This window comes from Camellia sinensis, chromosome 4, assembly GCF_055761805.1.
Source record: "Camellia sinensis isolate YWXY chromosome 4, ASM5576180v1, whole genome shotgun sequence".
Lineage (NCBI taxonomy): Eukaryota > Viridiplantae > Streptophyta > Magnoliopsida > Ericales > Theaceae > Camellia > Camellia sinensis.
The window spans coordinates 219,239,238-219,264,328 of record NC_138964.1 but is presented as its reverse complement, the minus strand read 5'-3'; the positions used below and the strand labels follow the sequence as shown (position 1 = coordinate 219,264,328).

At 39.5% G+C, this 25,091-nt stretch overlaps 2 protein-coding genes and 1 long non-coding RNA gene across 4 annotated transcripts; 2 read left to right on the top strand and 1 right to left on the bottom strand.

Annotated features, from left to right (window-relative positions):
* The first annotated feature begins 3,686 nt into the window (after positions 1-3,686).
* LOC114277259 (uncharacterized) lies at positions 3,687-8,149 on the top strand. The gene is made up of 2 exons (XM_028219130.2): positions 3,687-3,928; positions 4,094-8,149. The coding sequence occupies exon 2, from the start codon at positions 4,156-4,158 to the stop codon at positions 7,852-7,854; it is 3,699 nt and encodes a 1,232-aa protein (XP_028074931.2). The 5' UTR covers positions 3,687-3,928; positions 4,094-4,155; the 3' UTR covers positions 7,855-8,149.
* A 905-nt stretch (positions 8,150-9,054) lies between these two features.
* On the bottom strand, positions 9,055-12,221 carry LOC114277260 (universal stress protein A-like protein). 2 transcript variants are annotated; one of them, XR_014365475.1, is made up of 4 exons: positions 11,799-12,221; positions 9,979-10,100; positions 9,493-9,809; positions 9,055-9,307 (listed from the first exon to the last, which is right to left on the bottom strand). XR_014365475.1 is itself a non-coding variant. In XM_028219131.2 (4 exons), exons 1-4 carry the CDS (start codon positions 11,986-11,988, stop codon positions 9,199-9,201), a joined length of 540 nt encoding a protein of 179 aa, XP_028074932.1. In that variant the 5' UTR covers positions 11,989-12,221; the 3' UTR covers positions 9,055-9,198. The 2 variants fall into 2 exon arrangements, 1 of the variants encoding a protein (XP_028074932.1); XM_028219131.2 differs by having other exon boundaries at positions 9,691-9,809.
* Positions 12,222-21,688: 9,467 nt separating this feature from the next.
* LOC145823567 (uncharacterized) lies at positions 21,689-23,616 on the top strand. Its single transcript, XR_014365863.1, has 2 exons — positions 21,689-22,920; positions 23,344-23,616. It is a non-coding gene; the product is annotated as an uncharacterized LOC145823567 (long non-coding RNA).
* Positions 23,617-25,091: the final 1,475 nt, after the last annotated feature.

Below are 25,091 nucleotides of genomic sequence, written 5' to 3'. Positions count from 1 at the left end.
CTTTTGTCAATGTGATTTGTGAATACAAAATTTAAAGAGTATTATATGAATGTTAATATTAATGGATTATGTGAAATTAAAAATATGATATATGACATTGATAATACTTTGTCAAATGATTCCATTAAAAAAAATTCTTGACTATGTCACTGATCGCAAACTATCTTTAGCCATCACCTTGACCAATTGACAACCACATTTGGTTGCCGCCATGAATCTCCTAGCCACAACAATCACCATTAGTGATCAAAAACCACCTTTGCATGGTCGACTACCATCTTTGACCTTAGACCGCTGGCCACTTCTTCCATTGATTTTCAAAGCAAAGTTTTTAAAAAATGTGTTCACCAAAAATTTTTTTATTTTCATTTTTGTCAAAAAAATTAGAGCCATGTTTAAAAGTTTTTGTAAATAATAAACAGTAAACACTAAATGGTACCAAACAACACTTTAAATTTGGAAAAATTGCAATTAGTCGAAAAATTCAAAAAAAAAATATATATATATATATATATATATTATAAGTTAGTGGTAAAGCTTATCATTTTTAATAATTAAAATGATAATTTTTTTAAAGTAAATTACACTTACACTCCCTGAAGTTTGGATTTAATACATATCACTCATGACGTTTGAGAAATTACACTAACCCTCCTGTCATTGTAATTATTTAGACGGAATGAAGACATTGAACTCATGCACTCTTTCTTTTTTTACTTTGCTTTACTTTATATTTGTTTCCCCCTTTCCTTTACTTATTTTTTAATGTAATTTTCGCTGTTTTTCTACTAGGAATTATTACCTTTTATATAAACAGGGGGGTTTGTGAAATGAGACTATTAACTACAGGGGTGTGAATGTAATTTCTAAAACGTCAGGGGATGGGTAGTAATTGGACCAAATCTCAAGAGGTATCAATGTAATTTACCCCTTTTTTTTTTTACAATTTTGTAATTTTTTTTGAGATATTTTCACTTATTTGTAATTTTTTCTTTAAATTTCAACAAATATGAAATATTTTTTTAATTAAAATATTTAACGTTAAATTTATAATAATTTTAAATTTCCTCATAAACCAAAGGGTTTTCCAATCTTGCATAGCAAAGATGCGATGGACAAGTTTTTGTTTCGGTTTTTTTTTGGTTTTTAGAATTTTTTTTTTCACATTTTACTTTATTTAAAAAAATCTAAATTAAGTACATTAAAAAAATTAGATTATAAAAAATTTATTAAATATAAACGAACTCATTTAAAATAAATAAATAAAGAGGAATGTTAGAAACCCTGAATAATATATAAAATTTTTTACTAAATCTTTTACATAAGTGTGAGACCCATACACATGTAAAATTCATACATGTAAATTTATATGAATCTCATGCCTATATAAATAATTTAATAAATTATTTATAATTTATAACAATTTTCATAAATAAAACCAAACAATGCTTAAAGTTTCCACGTAGTCGCGCGCCTCCAAGGCGTGGTACGTGGATTTTGGATTAGGAATTTAAATAAGGGTAATGTTAGAGACTCCAAATATTCTATTAAAAATTTTACTAAATGTTTGATATGAGTGTGAAACTCACACAATATAGATCCCATATCCATGTAAAATATTTAATAAAACTTTTAATAAAATTTTTAAAACCTCTAACATTTTTGTTCAAACAAAGAAAGAAGTCCTCTGTGTCTGCCCAACCAACGACGTGTCTCTAAACCCATCTACGCCTCGCTGATTCACCTCCATATCATATCAACCTTATTATTAAATAAAATAGCGTAAGTGATACGAACGAATAATAAAATCAACAAGGACAAGCTACCACCTGACCCGTGTGAAGTCTGAACAGCCTATATAATTTCCCTAAAATACTAGTCAATCAGTTAAGTGCCGTTGGGTAACACTTACGTTTTTAATTTTCTGTTTATATTTACAAAATTTTAAAAATTCAAATAAAAACTTATTTGGTAAAATTTTTGATTTATAAATCAGTGGTCTCAGTTTATAAATTTGGCCAAAAAATGAAAACACAAAAAATGTGTTTCCATTTTGAGTTTTCAGTTTTCTTTTTTTTTATCACCCAACATTAGCCATCACCCGCCACCATTTTCTACCACCGTCTTCCGCCACCACCACCCACCCTCTACCACCACTCACCAACCACCACCCACCTACTACCACCAGCCACCACCCGTCACCACTAGCCACCAGTCACCTGCCACCCACTCGCCACCACCACCTACCCTTCGCCGCCACCACCACCTACCCCTTGCCGCCGCCGCCACCACCACCACCCACTTGTCATCCACCAGCCACCACCCATCGCCACCCACCACCTGCCACTACCATTCACCGCTTGCCACCACCACCCGCTACTTACTTGCCACCACCACTCACCACCCACCTGCCACCACCAGCCACCCACCACCACTAGCCACCTGCCACCCACCCGCCACCACCACCATCACCCACCACCCACCTGCCACTACCAGCCACCCACCACCACTAGCCACCCGCCACCACCACCATCACCCACCACCCACCTGCCACCACCACCCACCACCCACCACCACCACCACCACCACCACCCACTCGCTATCACTTACCACCAGCCACCGTCATCCACCCACCCACCACCCACCATCCACCTGCCACCACCACCCGCCACGCACCACCACCACCATCCACCACCACCACCACCCACTCGCCACCACCTACCACCCGCCACCCACCTGCCACCACCACCTGCCACCCACCTACCACCACCACTCACGACCACCACCACCCACCACGACCACCACCACCCACTCGCTACCACCTACCACCGGTCACCGTTACCCACCCACCCACCACCACCACCACCACCACCCGCCATCCGCCACCCATTTGCTACCACCACCCACCACCCGCCGCTGCCACCACCACCACCACCACCACCACCCATCACCCGCCACCGTCACCCACCCACCATCACCACCCACCTGCCACCATCCACTACCACTCGCCATCTGCACCCACCTGCCTTCACCACCACCACCACCATCACCCACTCGCTACTACCCACCACCCGCCACTGTCATCCACCCACCCATCCACCACCACCACCACCTGCCACCTACCCGTCACCCGCCATCGGCCACTCACCACCCACCACCTGCCACCTACCCACCGCCCGCCATCGGCCACTCACCACCAACCACCAGCCACCTACCCACTACCCACCTACCACCACCACCCACCACCCACCACTACCACTTCCCACTCACTACCACCCACCACCCGCCACCGTCACCCACCCACCCACCACCACGAGCTACCCACCACCCACCGTCACCACTTTCCGCTACCGTCTTCCGCCGCCACTTGCCATTTCTCACTTTTTTTTTATATTTTTAAATTTTTTTAAACAATTTGTCAATTACCAAACGCATTTGTAGTTTGTGTTTTTCTAAAAATAAACAAAAACCAGTTTATAAAATTTTTGTAAATATAAACTGAAAACGTAAACGTTACCAAACATACCCTTAAATTCTCAAAATTTGTAAACTAATTCAAGCCTTGTTTGTCAACTATTTATTTTAGTTAAGAAATTAAAAAATTATTATGAATTATCATGTCATATTCTCTATTTTTTATATATTTTTTATAAAAAAATTAAAAATTATTAAAATAATCTATTTTCAAATGAAACCTCAATCCTCACTTAAACCTTCCAACCCACTCACAAATTATTCTCCATCTCTCTCTCTCTCTCTCTCTCAAAAAACACACACATGTCCATGTACATTACATACATACACGTACGCACTTTCTATTTTTCTCTCTTCACTGTCTCTCTACATGAAATTCCAAGATACCTCTGAAAAAATATGGTATGGAGAATCGTAAAAGCATAATCTCAATACCCTTGTTTTCATTCTTCAGGTACGTCCTATAATCTTAATTCTGTACATATATAGATATTTCTTCAAGCTCTTCCATGTCGAGAGACAAAACCCTAATTAGTACTGGCTGTTTGGTTGTTGATTCATATTTACTTTAATTTCTTCTCTTTTTTTTTTTTTCTTTTTTTTTTTTATGTCCGTACAGTTCTGAACTCGGATTTTCTCGGGAAAATTGAAGAGTGATTTGGGAAAAGCTTTTTTCCAAATATGGAAACAGAGGCGACGCAAACCCTAGCTGAGATTGATGGTTCTCTCTCATCCAAACGAGCTCAGTCTCAAACTCTAATTCCTATCCCCACTGACGATCGAGGGTTCGAACCCCCAGACTTGGCTCTTCAAGCTCAAGAAAATGGAGCTGGGGTTGTGGGTGGTGATGGTGGGGTTCTAGGAGATGTTAAAGTGATCGGGGGTTCGTCTTCTTCGGAAGATGAAAGAGGAGATGAGAAGGAACGTGGTGGTAGGAGTGAGGGTGATTCGATTGTGTTGATTGGAGATGATGGTGCTGATGGGAAGGTGGAATTGGACCAGAATGGTATTTCGATTCTTGTCCAAGTTCACAGCTCATTAGACACTGTGAATGCCAGTGGGAATGAGAATGACAAAGGTTCTGTGGCTGAAAATGGGGGCGACCCAGGTGCGAAATTGATGAAAATACCTGGTTCTGTGTCTAAGATGAACCAAAAGGAGTCTACGGAGGGAAGCGGAGAACATGAATCGAATCCTAATGGAGAAGAGAATGACGAGGGTGAGGATGGAGAAGATTTGGTTGAGAATGATGGAGAAAAGGATGAGGTGGGAAGAGAAGATGCGGTTGAGAATGATGAAGAAGAAGATGAGGGTGATGATGGAGAAGAGGATGAGGGTGATCGAGAACATGAGTATTTAGTGGGCGACCTTGTGTGGGGAAAAATTAGAAGTCACCCTTGGTGGCCTGGACAAGTGTATGATGCTTCAGATGCATCCAAGTATGCAAGAAAATATAATCAGAGGGAACGACTGCTCATTGCATACTTTGGGGATGGCTCTTTCTCTTGGTGCTCCCCATCTCAATTGAAACCTTTTGCAAAGGATTTCAAAGAAATGTCGAAGCAAAGTAATGCTAGGAATTTTGTGAATGCTGTGCAGAGGGCTCTAGATGAGATTGGTCGTCTTGTGGAGTTGAAGATGACTTGCGCTTGCATACCCGAGGAAAATCGGATTGGGCTTGCTAGACCATCGGCACTGAATGGTGGAATCAAGAAAGGAGTGCTTGTGCCCGAGTGCGATCCAAGTAGACTCTCAATTCCTCAGCATGAACCAGCAGAATTACTTTTGAATTTGAGGTATATTTCAGAGGTAGTTTCTATTGTCAATATGATTGAGCTCACAGCGTTGAGGAGTTGGCTGTCGGCATTCTATCAAGCAAAAGATGGGCACAAACTGGCTATGTATCATGAACCCGTGTATATTGAAGGCCTGGAGGACAAGAATAGGATTGGGGTTACTGATATGAATGATTTTAGTGGATCAGTGGAAGCTCCGGTTCTAGGTCCATCTGAAGAAGACTGGCTTTCTTCACTAGTATACGCTGGATTCGGCCAAACCAATAAATCATTGTTGCAAAAGTGCCCTGGGATATCAGAGGACAAGCTCTACCACAGAAGGAAGAAGAAAAGCGTGGCTGAACTTATGAAAGAAGATGTGGTTGTTGAGCCCAAGAGGAAGAAAGAGGGCGTGGTTAAGAATGTAACAAGCCCTGGCAAACTGGTGTCAACTTCTGGAAAGAAAAAAGTGAAGACCAGTGATGATGCTCCAAATCAAGGTGGTAGTGATTTCACTTCTCCCTCTGAGAGGAAGAGGGGGAAGAGGAAGAGTGCTGAGACTTTAGAATCTCTTAAATCCGCAGATAACAAAGTTTTGAGTGCCAAAAATGGCGGTGGTAAGGGTGAAGAAGAAGCTAGGAGAGACAATGCGTCTAGTGTTGAAAATAATGATAGGGATGCCAAAATGCAAAATGAAGCTCCACGTCAGGGTGGCAGTGATTTTGCTTCTCCCTCAGGGAGAAAGAGGGGGAGGAGGAAGAGTGCCGAGACTTCAGAGAATAAAGTTTTGAATGCTAAGAATGGTGGCGGTGAGGGTGAAGAAAAACATAAGGGGGACAATTTGTCTAGAGTTGAGAATGATGAAAAGGATGAGAAATGGGAAACTGAAGCTCCAAGTCAGCATGGTAGATGGAGGAAGAGGGGGAGGAGGAAGAGTGCCGAGACTTCAGAGAACAAAGTTTTGAATGCTAAGAATGGAGGTGAAGGTGAAGAAAAAAATGAGGATGACAATTTGTCTAGAGTTGAGAATGATGAAAGGGATGCAAAAAGGAAAACAGAAGCTCCAAGTCAGCATGGCAGTGATTTTGCTTTTCCCTCAGGGACGAAGAGGGGGAAGAGAAAGAGTGCCGAGACTTTAGGATCTCCTGAATCCGCGGCGAACAGAGGTTCGAGAGCTAAAAATGGCGGTGGTAAAGGTGACAAAGAAACTAAGAAGGACAAGGTGTCTAGAGTTGAAAATGATAATAGGGACGCCAAAATGCAAAATGAAGCTCCAAGTCGGGGTGGCAGTGATTTCCCTTCTCCCTCAGGAAGGAAGAGAGGAAGAAGAAAGAGTGTCGCGACTTTAGGATCTCCTGAATCTGCAGAGAACAATGTTTGGAGTGCCAACAATGGCAGTGGGGAGGGTGAAGAAGAAACTAAGAAGGACAATGTGTCAAGTGTCAAGAATGATAGGGGTGCCAAAAGGGAAGTTGAAATGGCCTCTGCATCAAGGGAAAGGAAGAAAAGCAAATACTTGTCCCCTCCCTTCACAACCCCAGAGTGGAAGGTGAAAAACTCAAATGCGTCGAGGGACTTGGCAGAATCTTTGAAAATTACCAAGGCTGCTCGAATTGGGGAGCGGATGACTAGGGCTGCTGGACAACTTATTGGATCACCTCCCATTGTGAATCACAGCGATGAAACAATTCAGGAGAAAAACCCTAAAGAGCTTGATAGCAGAGTTGAAGATCAGATGAAGATTATTGACTCCATCAAAATCAATGTATCTACGAAGGAAGTCACATCAGAAATATGCTCTGCAGCTCGTAATCCTTTGTATTTGAGGGATAAAAGTTCTGTTGATATGATCTGTGAATTCATTTCTGCCTACAGAAGCGCTATGTTTATAAATGGTTCCAACTACAAAATGTACCACAAACATCAGTCAAGTAGAAAGAGAAAGTCTTCAAGCTCTGAACCCCGGTTGATGGAAGAAAATCTAAACCATACTGGCCATGAAATGCCTGAATCTAGATCTCAGCGGACAAGGAATGAAAAGAATGAAGACGATAAAGCTTCAACACCCATAACCCTTATGGTTACATTTCCCCCCGGTTTCCCTTTGCCGTCGAAAAATGACCTTGTAACAGTATTCAGCAAGTTTGGGCCTCTGAATGAAACTGAAACAGATGTTTTGTATAATTCATACTGTGCTCGGGTTGTTTTTGTGAGGAATTCTGATGCAGAAGAAGCCTTCAAGAAATGTATCAAGGACAGTCCCTTGGGACCTGCCTGTGTGAATTACCGGCTCCGATATCCATCAGCTGCTCCAAGGGAGCATGCGGATAACCGTGCAGCTGCTCCGAGGGCGCATGCAGACAACCGTGCAGCTTCCTCTGCTTCTAGGGAGGGGGGCAAAACCCCAGTGGATCCATCTCTGCAATATGCGGTCGATGAAGCATCCCGGCTTCTCTTCATAAAGAAAAAACTTGAGATTATGACATCATTGCTGGAGAAGTCTGATGGGAATATGTTACCGGAGACGAAGTCGGACTTGGAGGGTGAGATGAAAGGGCTCTTGGAGGAGGTGAGTACAATGGCCAAGTCATCTACCTCATCTTAGAGGGACTGATGTGAAAAAATATGGAGTTTTTTAAGTGTTAAATGTGGTGCCATTTCTTTTTGTTTCATGTAATAGTTTTAGTTTCTTTTTTGAGTATTTTGCTTAGGAATATAGAGATGTTCAGGTTGCTTTTTTGGAATTAAAGATGGATGTATGAAGGTATTAGGAGTTGTTTAAAACCCATAGGAGATATATTTAGTATAAGTTGGTTGTTTTTCTGGTTGCTGTATAACAAACTGCTTTTACTTGCCCATTATAGTAAACATTGTCATTTGGACCCTCTGGTCTCTCTCAATCAATGCTTAGTAGTAGTTATTATCTTTGTTTCTTGCTCCCTCAATGGGAACATTTATAAAATAAAATAAAATGAAAAAATAGGGAGAAATTTGGCTGGCCAAATTTTGCAATTGCTGTATCTGAATCTTTGTGAAGCACAAAAAGTGATTGGTCGTGAAGAAGCTATTTCCTCTGCAATTTTGTGAAATTTATGGATAACCTATGGCTTTAACTAGTGCCTTTAGCCATGTATTTGTGGTGTAATTCAAATGAAAAACTCAGTTATGTGTCAAGTAACGTTTATAGTTTATTATTCTTAAAATATTAAATTTGTTTAAAACAAATAGTCAATTTAGTACACATTATGAGGGAACTATATACCATCAAAAGATGGTGGCAGGATTTGGTGATCGAGGTGGTTGTCAGCTGCCGCTTCCAAAAGTGAATTTTGGAATTTCAACAAGAGGTGGTGGGAATGGCTTCATAAAGGTCCAAATGAAAGTATGCACTGAAAACATAACAATGCTTACAAGATTTCAGTTTGCATTCACCCCTTTTGTGGCTGTGATAAACACCAAATGGGGTTTGTTTGTTCAGGCAGCCTTGCGAAGCATGAACTCATTGGCGAGATAATCAAAGAGTGGCAGTACAAACACCAGGATTATGAATGCAGCACAGCCGTTTGGGCAAGAAAACTTGAAACAGAAACATAAGCACATCACCATATTCACTCAAATGCCAAAATGACAAGAAACTGACGTAGAAACAAGGGAGTGAAGAACACAAATCAGCTGCATTCTCCATTTTTAAGCACAAAACCAACTCCAAATGCACCTCCAAACCCGGTGCAAAAAATGATGGAAGCCAGGTTTAGTATATGCATTTCCAAGAGGGGAAAGAGAAACGCAGAGGCAAACAAGCAGAGAAAAATTTCATGAACACTTTATTTACAGGCACAAGTACCACAGCAATTGTTTTAAGGAGAACAAGCAGAGAAAATTTTCACGGGTACTTCATTTACATGCATTCGTGCCACTGCGATTATTTGAAGTCCATTGACAGATACAATCAGTCATCAACAGGATCTTGAGGAGTCTCATCAGCAGCGCGCTTGATTGTGAGGACGGGGCACTCAGCATGCTTTGCGCAAAATTCACTCACAGCTCCAACAAAAACCCTGCAAAATCAGATTCAGTAAGTATAATTTCTCAGTAGTTTGTACAGTATTCTTGTTTGCCAAGCAATGAATCACATGTTTCCAAAACACAAGCACGATAAAATGTCATGACAATCAAGAGAAATTGTTCATCTAGTCTGTCTTCCTTGCGTATTAATATAAGTAAAAAAAAGTTGGGTCCATACTTTTGGAAAGGGCCAGATTCAGTAAGTATAATTTCTTAGTAGTTTGTACAGTAATCTTGTTTGCCAACCAATGAATCACATGTTTCCAAAACACAAGCATGTTAAAATCTCAAATGGCAATCAAGAGAAATTGTTCGTCTAGTCTGTCTTCCTTGTGTATTAACATAAATAAGTAAAAAAAAAAAGTTGGGTCCATACTTTTGGAAAGGGCCAAGACCCCTGCTTCCCACAACCAGTAAATCAGGTTGGACTCGTTTGACCTCATGGCAGATAACTTCCTTGGGATCACCTTTCTTGATCCATGCTTCACAAGCAACCTACAAGGTTTTCAGCATAAAGACTAAGAACAATTGTCCAATATGACATTGTAAACAAAGTTACTGTTAGAGTGGGTCTAAAAAACTCATAGGGTTATGATTTTGTGTGTGAGCAAGCATGTGAAGCTGACAAAAAACTAGAGGCCTTCAAAGAGAGAATTAACAGTACCCCAAGCTCATGACACCTATTGACAAAGAACTCAAGCAAATGGAGCCCTCTTATCCTGTCCCTGCGGTCCATCCTCTTAAAATCATCAGGTGATGCATATATGCTATCCATGTCATCAAAACCTAACCAAAACACGTTAGCAAAGAACCATTAGCTAATAATTCTAAGAAGCAGATCCAAGAACAAGAAAATAAGTGGTTACAGACGAGTAGAATTGGGAATTTGGATCCACAAAACTCCAGCAAGCTTCAGGTTTGGTGTGCAAGTAAATTACAACTCTGTAGGCATGATATGGAAGTTTTATAATACAAAATAATTGCCAGGATAGGCTACACTGTAGATGCAAGTCCACAGTTATCATGATAATTTGAGTTCCTTTCATAGATTTGGAAAGGAAAAGGGAAAAAGTGGATAAAATATTGCTATATCTCACCCACCCTTTTCTTTTTCCCTTCTAAATCCCTATCCAAATCTATGATCCAAACATAGCCTTCGTGTGGACTGATTTTCCAGAAGCGAGTCGGCTGAATACACCAGAAATAAAATATAGTGTAATGCATTCAAAATACCAAGACAATATCCAATGTTTGTGCAACGTGCACTCAAGCAATTCGCTTAGCCTAATCTCCATACATGAGTTTCGCTACTATATTGAGTTGCCTTTAATTAGAGCTGGGTTGTCTCCCTATAGAAATATAACATTGACTCAGTCATAATTTACAAACCAAGAACTGCATTTAAAGGGCTGAATTCTTGAATGTCTTCAAACATGAATGAAACTAATAGTTTAATGGGATCTTCTAACCTAAGAATGAATTTATTCCTGTAAAATCTTTTTGGGGGGGGGGGGGGGGGGTGGAAGATGAAAAAAAGATAGAATAACTGAGAATATTTACATTCATCCAAAGAAATATAAAGTACATACAAAACACCCCCATTTTCTCCATAGTAAGGCTATTTTTCCTTCATCAAGTCAAAAGGAAATAGGTTCCCAATCTGTCAAACTGAAATGAAATTACTTAAATCATTTTTCTATGGTTAATAAAAAAGGATTTTTCTAAGCAATACAATATACCTATCCATTTTTTTCTCGTTTACCCCAGACCAACAGTCCCACCAAGCAAGAGCAAGAAATTTGGCATTTTTGATCTCATTTTCCTTTTCATTTCTTCAAAAAAAGAAAAAAGAAAAAAGAAAAAAGAAAAAATCCTTCCATCTCTTTCTCCTTCACAAAACCACAAGATGATCAATGGAAAACTCTCGATGTCAATTGACTCAGTCATAATCATCCTTTTCAATAATAGATTTGTGTTACATTTAGCAATCTAATTAAAATAACTCAATGAGCAAATAGACTCGCAACAAAGACTTGGAACAGAGCATAACATGCTTGACGCATCAATTTCGTCCTGGTTGGGGCCATTCGAGCTATACTTTTCAAAATACTCACACACAGATTACTAGATCAGAATTAATTCCCAATTAACAAACGAACAACAACGATCGCAACTTGACTATCAAATTACAGCCCAGTCGGCAAGTGATCCATCAGTAAACAGTTACTTCGATCCGTATACTCGTAAATTGAACGGCATGACAAGATTATAGAGTGTCATTCATTCATTTTCTCAAAATACAAACACGAATATAGATAAGAAAGCAAATGGAGTAATCAAAACCCTAAATCAAAGGCCTCAAAGAGCCAGATGCATAAATCCATGTGAAACATGTGTGTGTGTGTGTGTGTGTGCGCGCGCGCGCTCGTGCGTGTATATATATGTATATATATATAGAGAGAGAGAGAGAGAGAGAGAGAGGACCATCTTCGTCGGGGACTTGGACATGGAGGAAGAGGAACTTGAAGGCGGAGATGTTGGAGCGAACGATCTTCTTCAGAGTCCATTCGAAAGCTCCTTTGCTGCTAATTGAAGGATGAGGATATCCCTTGATTGTCGACTCGTTAACTCCCATCATTATCCGACACACCTCCGATTCCACTACCACCTCCATTGCGCTCTCTCTCTCTCTGTCTTACTTTCACACTGTTTCTCTCTCTCTCTCTCTGATCTTTATGAAGGGGCTCTCCAGACGAACGGAATATGAGTCATACGTTGTGGGCGCGTCGTAATACGTGTCAACTCAATCTTACATGCCTTGCAATTGCTAAAATGCGCCTAAATCTTACACATTCTGCTGTCACGTGTTGGTACCGTAGCTTTGGTATGTGCTCTCACACCTTCGTCATTATTCTCTGCAGCTGGCTTTTTTTATTTATTTTTTCTTTTTTTGAATAATATTAGTATTTATTTTATAATTACACGTAACCCTAAAAAATGTGTGATTTGTATTTTCCTTTTTGGGTGGTAGAAATAGGAACACCGAGATGAGTATGTGACTTGTATTTAGATGAGTGGCTCACGTTATGCCAACTCGAAAAATTAATTAAAATTATATTAATTTGACTTGAAGTATACATAATTAAAAGGTGATTTTTAATAAAATAACATTTAATAAATAATTAAAATCAATTGAGTTATGCTTTTTTTAATAGATGTGTTAGTTAGGACTCTTATCACTTTAGGTTCAAGCCTATAACAAAATCTAAACCAACAAACATGATGTATCTTAGGGGTTGTTTGACAACATATTTTTTTATTTTTAATTAAAACATGAGATTAAAAATATGTTTGAGAAGAATTTTAGTTAAAATATATTTGAGATAATTTTTTAATTTTTATGAAAAAATATAGTAAAAAGTAGAGTGAATAAAAATGAAAATTTAATTTTAAGTAGTTGTAGTTCTTGACTTTCAATTATTTATTAACTTTTAAACTACTTTTATTTGTTGTTAATCTTGTGAGCTTGTGTGAAGAACCAATTAAGCGCAAATAGTCGACTTTGACGTAAAGTTTGGCGTGAGTAGCAGTGATTCATTTTTTCGTATTTTTTAAATTAAAAATAATGAAAACTTCAATTGATTTTGTTTTCAAGCACAAATAAAAATATCAAATTTGAGAATAGCTGTACACTGTTTCTTAAATAGTGAATTGTTTTTAAAAAATAAATTGTTAAACAATTTTTATATTTTTAAAAATAAAAATAAATATACAACTAAATATGCGTTAAATATTTAGATGACCAAGCTACAATCTCACATCCTCCCATTGGCATCATTCTCCTTTTGTCATTCAGAAGTACAAAAATGATTGGAAGCTTTAGGGAGTTATAATTGTGATACTCTAAATGTTTAATTAATATCATATTAATATTAAATTAAAAAAAAATACTAACTAAGAATAATAATAATAAAATATAAATAAGTGTTGGACAGTCTTCACTGTATTTAAAATAATTAATTTTGTTTGGGCACTAAACGACAAACAGAATATAAAAGAAATATAAGAAAGGAGAATGAATGTTTGATTATAAAAATCAAACTAGAAATAGAATTAAATAAATAAAAACAGATTTTATTTTGTTACTAAAACAAAATTAAAATTTGATTTCAATAAATAATAATAAAACAGAAAATAAATAAATAACTTACTTGATTAATATCTTGAATATTATTCTGATCAAGTCTAGTGTTCGACACTGTGTCCTTAAGACAGATTCGTCCTCTCCACGGTGCTTTCAGAATATGAACGTCTATTTCCCAGGATGAAATGATCAACAACAAATATATGTAGCACTACAATATATTTGTACAACGAACACACTAAGTGTTTTATACTCTTTTTTACAAAAAATTAAATGCAGCAAAATGAAGAATAAATTTGCAGAGGTGAAGTACGAAATTTCTGAATGTCAAACATCAAATAAGGGCTGTCTTATTTATAGATGTATTGGTGGCTGCAGGTTTTGAATTAAACAGGTGCAAACCTGTTTGAACAGGTATGAAACCTAATTGGTTTTGAATTTAAACATATTTGAATCTGTTGGGTTCAAAATTCAAACAGATAAAAATGGGAAGGGACCTGTTTGGGTGTACAGAAAAACCGGACCAGATGTTTTTGATCCAAAAAGATAGGTATTGGGCTGGACAAGCCCAACCCACCCCTCGACCGACCGACCGGACGGACGGCGGCGGCGGTGCGCGCGCGCGTGTGTGGTGTTTTTTTGGGTCCAATGGGTCTAGCTCATTTTGCCCATAATCTCCATCTCTAAAACACTTGGATACCCCTTGGGGCACACTCCAAGTTCTAATCCTATGCCTTATAAACCCATTCAAAACTTCCCACCAAATCAATGTAGGACAAGCCTTATTTAAACCTTTAAGGATTTTTCACCAAAACTCTATTTTCATGGAGCATACTTTGGCTTCAATTTCTCATTCACCGATAATGGTTTTGAGTAACCAAATATACTACATGAATCACAACGCGACATAGAACGCGTTACCACTTTGACCTGCCAAATTTGACGCTCGGGTCCCACCTAAATAATAGACCAAAGTTAGGAAATTTTTTTGGTTTTACCCAGAATTTTCCTACCATTTCCAACAATCCTCCACATGAATGGAATTTGATGACAACGAAAATGCAACAATATGCAGCCTTTATCAAAAGAGTATAAGTCGAAAATATCTTGCATTAGGATAGGTAGCTTTCGGCCTTGAACCTTCCCTAGTGATAACCTATCGGACTTACTGGCTAACCAATGGACGCGATGCCTTGAATTGTTCAGCCGTTTGTATAAGGCAAGACAACAGATTTCATACAAAATATCTTCTAACACATCGTGGTTCTCACTGTTGTGTTCATTTTGGCCTTGAACAATTCTGGTTTTCATGAGTGTTTCTAGAGAATTTAGCCTTTTTCATTCTCATAGAACCAGCCCCAGCTCGACACTCATATAGGTGATTTTTATTGTGAGTATCTCCTTATACTCATCTTGATTTTATGCCTCAATCAAGATATAAGTAATCATTAAAAGCAAAGCTTATCTTTATACCCCTACATACAACATATGTTGCAGATATCACTCTCACCGTAAGAATGGGGTAAGGAATTTTAATCCCTTGGTGATTTCTGGCGAGCCATACATAACTTAGTTGTCCCTTTGAACTTAGTTCTTGGGATCTCCAGTCATATAAGTAGGGTTACCATTATGACGATTCTTATGTAATAGGCTTTAATTCCATCCCATTCGATGAACTATACACTACCTCTTTTGTCAAACCTTTTGTTAACGGATCTGCAATATTCTCTTTAGATTTTATATAATTTATTGAGATTATTCCATTTGACAACAATTGCCTTACGGTATTATGTCGACAACGAATATGTCGTGACTTACCGTTATACATGTGATTCTGTGCCCTGCCTATTGCAGATTGACTATCACAATGAATGCAAATAGCTGGCACAGGTTTTGGGCACATTGGAATGTCTTCTAAGAAGTGACGAAGCCATTCTACTTCTTCGCCTGCTTTGTCTAAAGCAATGAACTCGGATTCAATTGTGAATCGTGCGATGCAAGTTTGTTTCGTAGATTTTCAAGAAATAGCAGCACCCCCAGAGTAAAGACATATCCACTAGTGGATTTTGAATCTTTAGTATCCGATATCCAATTGGCATCACAATAACCTTCAAGTACTGCTGGATATCGAGTAAAGTTCAAATCATGATCACGAGTAAATCTTAGATATCTAAGAACTCGAATGATCACTTCCCAATGGTCTTCTCCGGGATTGCTAGTGTACCTACTCAATTTACTAATAGCATAAGCTATATCAGGACGAGTACAATTCATTAGGTACATTAGGCTTCCAATGATTTGGGAGTATTTTAACTGAGACACCGCATCACATTTATTTTTTGATAAATAAAGATTGATGTCTATAGGTGTTCTAGCTAAATTCATATCATCCTTGATAAATTTATCAAGAATTTTCTCAATATAATGAGATTGACATAACGCATATCTGTCAGATGTTTTAGTAATTTTCATTCCTAATATAACATCTGCGACCCCCATATCTTTCATATCAAACCTTTGGTTAAGCATTTGCTTAGTTGATTTGATCATGCTTTGACTACTTCCAATGATAAGCATGTTATCCACATAAAGACAAACTATGACATATCATTGGTCAGTGTTTTTAACATAGACGCATTTGTCACATTCATTTATCTTAAACCAATTAGTAAGCATTGTATAATCAAATTTTTCATGCCATTGCTTAGGTGCTTGTTTTAATCCATAAAGAGATTTTACAAGCTGACAAACTTTCTTTTCTTGCCCTGGCATTACAAACCCTTCAGATTGCTCCATATAGATCTCTTCATTTAGATCACCATTTAAGAAAGCTGTCTTAACATCCATTTGATGTATTTCTAATTTAAACAACGCTGCTATAGCAATAAGAATGCGAATGGATGTTATTCTTGTCACATGAGAATATGTATCAAAATAGTCCAGACCTTCTGTAACAACCCACATTTATGTCTTATTCATGTTCATGAGCATTTGTATGATTATGACTCGTTAAGCTTACATTTGTATGTTTATGACTTATTTTGCCTAAGTAAGGTCCATGTCTTGCTTTGTGTTTATGTGTTATTTCTAAGTGTTGTGTGCATGCTTGTTTCCTTCCTTGGTGTCTCAAGCCTAAGTTGTGTTAAGCCTAGGTCATGCCAAGCCTAGGTCATGTTACGCCTAGATCATTCCAAGCCGGGGTCACATTCGGTCTAGAATCATCTTGGAACCACTTTGTTTGACCTCCACCTTCGCTCTGACATATTGGCCGAGATGTCATTATCTAGGCCGAGGTGTTTATCACCAAGGCCGAGATGTGTATTATCTAGGCCGAGATGTTACCTTCGCACCCGAGTGATCTTGTCCTGGAGTGGTATATAGCGATCTCGGTTGTTCCTTTATTGTTCTGTTGTATTCTGGACTCGATTCCGTGATGTTGGTAGTTGTATCTATCTTGTTGTCGTCCTTTAATTCCGCTTGATTGAGTTTTAGGATGTTTTGGGCAGAGTTGTTACAGGTTGGTTAGGCTTTGGTTTCAATTCTTGTTGCCCAGTTTTTAGGAGGTTCGCTCGAGCGGGTCTTCTTGCGCTCGAGCGGAGATTGCACACTCCTAGTTTTTCGTGTCCCTGCAAAACTTCTGCAAGTGTGTTTTTCACGCTCGAGTGGTGGCGCTCGAGCGGGTACTGTGGCGCTCAAGCGGGTAGTACCTTTGGGTGTAAGTTCTGGGAGGGCAAAATCTACGCTCGAGCGGACTGGTTTTCGCGCTCGAGCGGGTTTACTTTATTCTTGTGTCTTGGCGCTCGAGCGGGTCCTTTTGCGCTCGAGCGGACCTAGTTTTTGTTCTTGACGCTCGAGCGTTGTGTTTTCCGCTCGAGCGGGAATGTCGTATATCAGTTGACTGTGGGACAGTTTTAAATCACTTTTTCTCACCCTTTCTCTCTCTTACTTTTCCGAAAAGGCCATTTGAGAGCCTCTCTCTCTAAAACCTTGCCTTCTCTCTAGATATTGATCTAGCTAGGGTGTTTTCCTTACCTTTGGTCTTTACAAAAAAGTTGTTGATCGTCGAGGGCTATCTTTTGATCCGAGAAACTCGTGGTTTAAAGCAACTTCGTTTTCACCATCTTCTTCTTTGGGTCTCATCTTTGAGGTAGGGATTCCTACTCACTCTTATGGTCTTTAACCTAGATTTTTAGTTGTTTTGATAAAGTGTTGAATTTGGAAAATTTTGGAACTTAGGGTTTCAAAATGTGTTAAAGAGGGTTTTTTTTGATTTTAGGCTCATAACATGTATTTTGGGTTTCAAATGGTGTTATTGATGTTGGTTGTTGATATTTAGACCATTGGGTTACTATTGAGAAATGGGGTAGAAAACCCTAATTTGGTTGAATAAATTAATTGGTATAATTAATTTGGGGAAATTTGTGGACTTATGGAATTGAGTTGGAAATAATGAAAGTGGCTCATTATGTTGATTTGTAAATCGCTCGCTTTTGAAAACATTGATATTTTTAACTGTTGGAGCTTTTATTATCTGTTTAGAAATAATTGCTTGGGCTACTGATGGAGGGTAGTTTTGATTGTTGTAGACAATGCATGATGATTAGGCAAACTAAAACTAATCAATTGGATATGTTATAGAGTATGACGGTTGACAGAATACATTAACGTTATGTATTGATTGATTGTGTATATGACCTTTGTGTGTATATGCATTGTATGTGTGGGAGGAGATAGGGGATGTACTCCACAGTCTAGGTGAAGATAGGGGATGGACCTCTAAACCGGATGTTATTTGGGAGGAGATAGGGGATGGACTCCACTGATACAGCTCATATGCTTGTCAGATAATGTGTTGATACAGCTCATATGCTTGTCATTGGAAGTGTTGATACATCTCATATGCTTGTCATTGGAAGTGTTGATATAGCTAATATGCATATCTGTTGAAATGTAGATACAGCTTGTATGCTTATCTGTTGAGATGTTGATATAACTAATATGTTTATCTATTGAAAAATGGGAAAGGTTTAATATGAGTCATTGTCTCATATAAAGGATTGACCAGGTTCTGAGCCGTTGATGTGAATTGTGAAATTGATAAGAAATGGAAACTGAAATGAAATGAGACTGAGTTATGAATTGGCCTATGGAAACTGAACATTTATCAACTGCTAATGTCTTAGTTATTGCTCATACTGTGTTTAGCATATCTCTGCTGGGCGTTGGCTCACCCTTTATGGGACATTATTTTCAGGTACAGGTAGTATGCCACCTCCAAGGACATAGCTTGGATGTTGATGAGAGTTGAAGACTCTCCTTTTATTCATTTTGATGTATTACATGTAAATTCAAGCCAAGGGCTTAATATGTATTGAGTTAGTACTCTTCTTTTTGTAACCAAGTGTTAACTTGGAAAGCTGTAAGCCCCTAGGGCATTTGCTTTTGTTGTTAACATGTAATACAGTTGTAGAATTACTCTGATAAATAGAAATGGTTAGCTTATTTTATATCAATGCATGTCTAATGAGATGGGTTTTATCTATTATTTTGAGGGCGTTACAGGTATGACCTAGGCCGAGGTGTGGCACATCTAGGCCAAGGCGTGGCACAGCTTAGTCAAGGATTGTCCTTCCTAGCCGAGGTCATTGTCACCTTAGTTGCCGAAGTCTTGTTGTTAGCCGATGTCGTTACTTGTTGGAGTGCTCTTGCCGCCTAGCTTGTTAGATACACTTTGTCATAGTCTTGTCTTGTCAATCTATCACCTTTTTGAGGAGAACCAACCAGCCGTTGCCACGTGTCCGGACTGAGTGTTAAGTCAGCCGATAGAGAGAGAAAACCCATCATTTGTTATATACTTGTTTTGAAGAAGAGAGAGAAGCTCTAAGAGAGGGAGAAGAGTTCTTGAGGGAGAGTGGATTTCTAAGCTTGATTCCTTGAGATCGAACCGTTAGATCCGTGTTCTAAGGTTAGATTCTTAACCTACTCTTGTTGTTCTTTATGTTTATGTTATTGCATTGCATGATTGAATATGATTTGTAAGTCATGCATTGCTTTGAAGTTCGGTCTTAGAAAAAGAAAAATAGTATTCATGTATTCTTCAAGAAAAGTCATGTTTTGATCCGAAAGTTCATGCCAGGATCCATGTTTTTGTGTTTGTTTTCACATGATTTTCAAGTATGGATACCCAGGTCCATGTTTTCGAACTCATAGCATGAAACCCCAGATTTTGTAAATAAAGAAGTTATGATTTTAGCATTCATGTTCTTCATGATTTTCATGTTCATGTTCTTCATGCTCTTCATGGGTGAAAACCCAGATCTCCAGACCTCACTTCCCGAGGTGTAGTCGCTGAGATCGCTCTCACCTAGGCCAAGCATCGTATCTCACCTTGGCCTACCTTGCATGATGTAGACACCCCATTTTTGACCGACCTTAAGACTCAGACGTCACCAGTTGAGCGCTCGGTGATATTGCATATTGTGCTCGTTCAGAAGTTTCAGAGTCCCGGCTGCAAACCTTGCCTCTAGACTTCCGGACTCTTTTGTGCCTTGCCTCGGTTTGCGAACCAGGCTCTGTTTTCTCTGTTTTCTCTTCCCGAAGGGAGAGAGAGGTCTCGTAGATCATCTCTCAGTGGCCGTAGGCTACGTTTCGTGGTCATAGGCCATTTTTCCCATTTTGGAGCCCGGTTTCCGATTTTTCAGAGCCGACGCCCGTGTGCCTTGGTTCGGGACCGCCTAACCACCTCTGTTTGCTCCGATTTTTGGCATACACCTTATTTCCTCCCTTTTGAGGAACATTGTGGCCCGAGAGACCAACTTCGTGGTCAAATGCCACCTTCGGGCCGCGCGTTTCGGTCCCCCGAACCTCCGTTTTGCATCCGTTTTGGTTCATTTTTGGTGGAGACCTTATTTTCATAGTTAGGAAGCTTGTAGGAGGATGGGAGGCCAGCAATTGTTCTGAAAAGCCAGCTTTGTTTCTTCATCGCTCTCCGACGCCCGTTTTCCTCACTTGAAAGCCAATGTTGACCACCCCGGGGCCACTTTCTTGAATCCTAAACCCCATATTTGTATTGTACACACCTGGGAGGCCACCAATATTTGGTGGCCGACCAGTAATTGTGCCTGACCCTTTTGAACCCCTCTAAAAAATGGTCTTTTCTCTCTCCTGGTTCACTTTTTCTGGGTTTTGACTACATAGTTGTGTTGTACACACATGGGAGGCCACCTTTTTGAGGTGGCCGACCAGTAATTGTCCTTGACCCTTTTGACCCTTGGTCGGCCGGCCATGGGAGGTGGCTGGCCAGCCCCTTGAACCTTCTGAACCTAGCCGGCCATGACCCTCTCACCTGGTTCCTTACAGCTGCACCCTCTGTTTCCCCCCAGGATCCTGTATCCGATGGGGGGTCTTTTGGGGGGAAAATTTGAATTTCATTTTCCCCCATTTTCTTCTCTCCTCTTCTCTATGAAACCAGCCCCTCAGCTCCTTGTTTGAGGGTTACAAAAACTTGTTTGGAGCTCTTGCATTCAATCTCTCTCTCTCTCTACTCCAAGCACCAAAACCCCTTAAGTTCTACACCATTTACCCTATACCTCATTGCACAAGGCCTCCATCCTCCATTCCAGCAACTTGAGGCTGCTTTCCAGAGGTGAAGAGCTCCCAAACTTGGCCCAAAAGTTGTTGAAGCTTGGTTCTACAAGGGTGAGTCCCATTTTCCCTCTTTCTTGCCTTATTTTTCATGCTATCTAAGCCATACTTTCTAGCTTTTTTGGGCTCCGACCCAAACTGTAAATAGTCATATTTTGAGACCCTTTTCATGTTTGATCAAGGACCTCCTGCTGTTTGAGGTCTCCTACTATCACTTGCTTCTTTATCTCTCTTTTAGGCCAATTTTTGCATAGTATTTTAGGCTTATTTGTGAGTTGCTTTGTGTAACAACCCTCATACTGTTTACTGATTAATGACTGACCGATTACCGATAATCACCGATTACTGTTAAACGAAACTGATAATGACTGATAACTGACTGATAATCGAACTGAATGAAATACTGAACTGACTGACTGAAATTGAAACTGAATTGACTGAGTATATGTTAGTTAATTGCATTCTATCTGTTTGATTGTCTGATTATCTGTTCATGTTTATATGTTTAAACTGCTAATTGAAGGCCTTATCGGCGGCCGAACTAGAAACCGATTGATGTTCCGTGACCCTCATAGTTAATGTGATTTTATGGTATAATTATCTGAAAATTGATTAGGTATGATTAAATTAGATTAAATAAGCTAATTAAAGAGTTAAGCTTAATTACCATATTGCCACCCTTAGTGGCCCACTCAACATACATGTTTGAGCCTCATTACACCTTGTATCAAAACACATTTTGATCAGCCATTTTCCTTGCTTTAGCCGACCTTGAGAGGGAGAGAGTGAGTTTTATCTTGCATTGCTTGGAACTTGGTAGAATTGCTTGAAGATTGAAGTGTGGATTGTTAATTTGAACCTCTAGACTTGCATTCAAGGAACCTAGGTATGAATTTCATCCTTTTGACTTGTGTTTAAGTTGATTCATGCATGGTTCATGTCCAATTGTCATGAATTGGTTCATTAATGGTGAATTGAAGCCCAATCTTTGCATGCATGGTAGTATTGTTGGATTTTGAGTTGTTTTCATGGCAAAATGTTACATGCATGCTCATATTGTTGTTATAGACCATGCTTTCATCTGGTTTTGGAAAGAAATGAGCTCATTTGAGCAAGCTTTGGAGCTTCAATTTGGTTTAAAACTCATTCATGCATGTTTGAATGTTGTTCTTGAAAATGGGTTTGAATGTGATTTTAATTGACTCACCTTTGGGGCTTGAATTCATAAATTGAGCTTTGAAACTTGTTATACATTGAATTTAGTTATGTTTTCCAGAATTTGGGCCCAAGAGGTCGAGTTTGGAGTGGTAGAATGCTTGGTTTGAGCTTGGGAGGCAGATCTGGAAATTCCAGATTTGGCTTCCTCGCTCGAGCGAAGGATTCCCCGCTCGAGCGAGCACCTTTGTCCAGGGCTCCGCTCGAGCGACCATCGAGCGACCATCGCGCGTAAAATCTCAGCATCCAGTACTTTTACTGTTTTGCAGACCGCTCGAGCGAAGGATTCCTCGCTCGAGCGAAGCCTTTGATATTGGACTTACGCTCGAGCGGAGAAAGTCTCGCTCGAGCGAAGCCCCTATTTTCAGCAAAGTTTGCGAAATGTTTTCTAAGTGTATTTTTGCATCCTCATCCCATCCTAGGCATTCTTAGGCCTAGTTTAAGATATTTAGATGAGGATATCGTTGTAGAACATACCAAGGCCAATTAGGAATTAAGTTATGATATTTCCCAACTGTGTAGCTTAGTGTGTGTTCAATCTGTTAACTGTGTAGGGTTGGCGACTGGGGAGACACGCTCTAGCATACTGTAGCCCAGAACTCTGTGAGTAACGATTGTGTAAAGATATGTTCATAAATGAATATCTTCTGAACAAATGAACTACACTGTTTTCTGAACTGATTACTGTTAACTGAATGAATGTATGTCATATATTCTGAACTGTATTGTGGCATCCTTAGCACCTACTGTTTACTGTTACTGTTACTGTCACAGAGATCTCTGTCGATTCCCTCGTGGAACCGCTACTGTTTACTGACTGATGGCCATCATTACTGTTCGGTCTTTTAAGACCTACTGTTACTGTTATGCTAATGGATGTACCACATATGACTGTTTGCTGTACTGAACAACTGAAATACTGATTGAATTGAACTGTTTTCATTACTGTAAGGACATTCATTCTAAACCCCTTTACGCTTTATGTTATTCACTGGGCTTTAGCTCACTGCTCATATATATATGTAGGTGTTCAGGCACCAGACCGCAGCTAGAGGCGTCAGGGTTACTCCAGTTTTGTCAAGCCAGCCTTTGTGCCTCACTGCGAGGTTCCGAGTTGCCATGCTATGGCTTGGGGGTGTTTTGTTTGTTTTTCCCCCTTCTGTACTGTTTTACTGTTCTGTATAGACCGAGTGTTACTGTACTGTTATCTAGGGTCGAGTCCCTAGTCTGAATGATTGTAAATATTGTGTATACTGTTCTGTACTGTTTATGTATAAATATATGAAAAGCCTTTTTGCATACAGAATGTCACAGCTCAATGGACACTATTTATTTACTGTATTGGCTTCCGCCAGGCCCTGTACTCTGCTTTACTGTATTACTGTTCTGCAGGCCTTCGGTAATCTCGGATTACTGGCCGGTTACGGTGCTAAACCCATAGAGCCGGGTTTGGGTCGTGACACTTTGGACTTGGTCATACACTATAAAATATCTTGTTTTGAGTCCCTCTTCAACATTGTTGAAGGGCTCTCCTCTGTTTGAGGTCTCCGACTATCACTTGCTTCTTTATCTCTCTTTTAGGCCAATTTTTGCATAAGTATTTTAGGCTTATTTGTGAGCTGTTTTGGACTTTTCCATAAACTATGAAATATCTTGTTTTGAGCCCCTATTCAATATTGTTGAAGGGCTACCCTCTGTTTGAGAACAGCAGCTGCCACTTGTCTCTTTACCCCTCTTTTAGGCCTTTTCTTGCATGATAGTTTGGCCTTATTTGTGATTATTTTCGTGGCTTGATGTAAACTATAAAGTGCCTTGTTTTGAGCCCCTCTTCAACTTTGTTGAAGGGCTCTTTGCCATTTGGGGCCAGCTGCTGTCCCTTTATGTTTAATCTCTATTTTAGGGCCATTTTTGCATGATCGATTAGCCCTATTTGTGTTCATTTTTGAGACTTGTTATAAACTGGAAATATGCATTTTTTGGGACTGTCTTGCATCTTTCTTCATGTTTCATGATCAAATAATGCATGCTTTGTGTAGCTGTAAGTCATTCCGTGTGCCTAGTTTCGAGTTTCGGGGTTCATTCCATGCATCGGGTGCCATGTTTCCATGTTTCGGGGTTGTTTTGTATCACATTTCAGCGCTGAAATTTTCATGTTTGCATACCATGTTCCATGCCTTGCCATGCATTGGGTAGAGTGGCATTTGATGCTTTAGGCTTGGTCCTTGGTTTGCGTGCATGCGTGCACGTATTCCGAGAGTATCATTTTCATCTCATGGCTATTGATGTGAGTGTGGCTGAGGTCCACTCATGTTGGTGTAAGTCCATTGTGCATTGTGTATGCCATTTCATTTCATAGCATTGCGTATGCAAGGTTGTATGTTAGAGCATTGTGTATGCCTCGTTACATCGTGCATTATGTGTGCCATTTCATAGCATTGTGTATGCTAGGTCGCATGTTAGAATTGTATTCATGCATGTCATGCATATCGCATTGTGCTTAGGATAGGAGTTAGCCCGAGCACGGGAAACGAGGGACGTTTCGTATTTCGAGTGACGGAACGTGTCTCAATTCCCAGTCACCAGCACTCCGGATTATCCATGATGGAGTTTAGGTCTTGTTGTGCTTATATGTGCATTTATTTCATATTGAGTCGTGCAATTCGACTCCTCGGCCATCATGCATCGATATGCGTGATTGGTGGCACGAGGATCGAGGACTACACTCTCTGAAGAGTAGTCATGCATACATATGTGAAAATACTTTGCCATGCCTC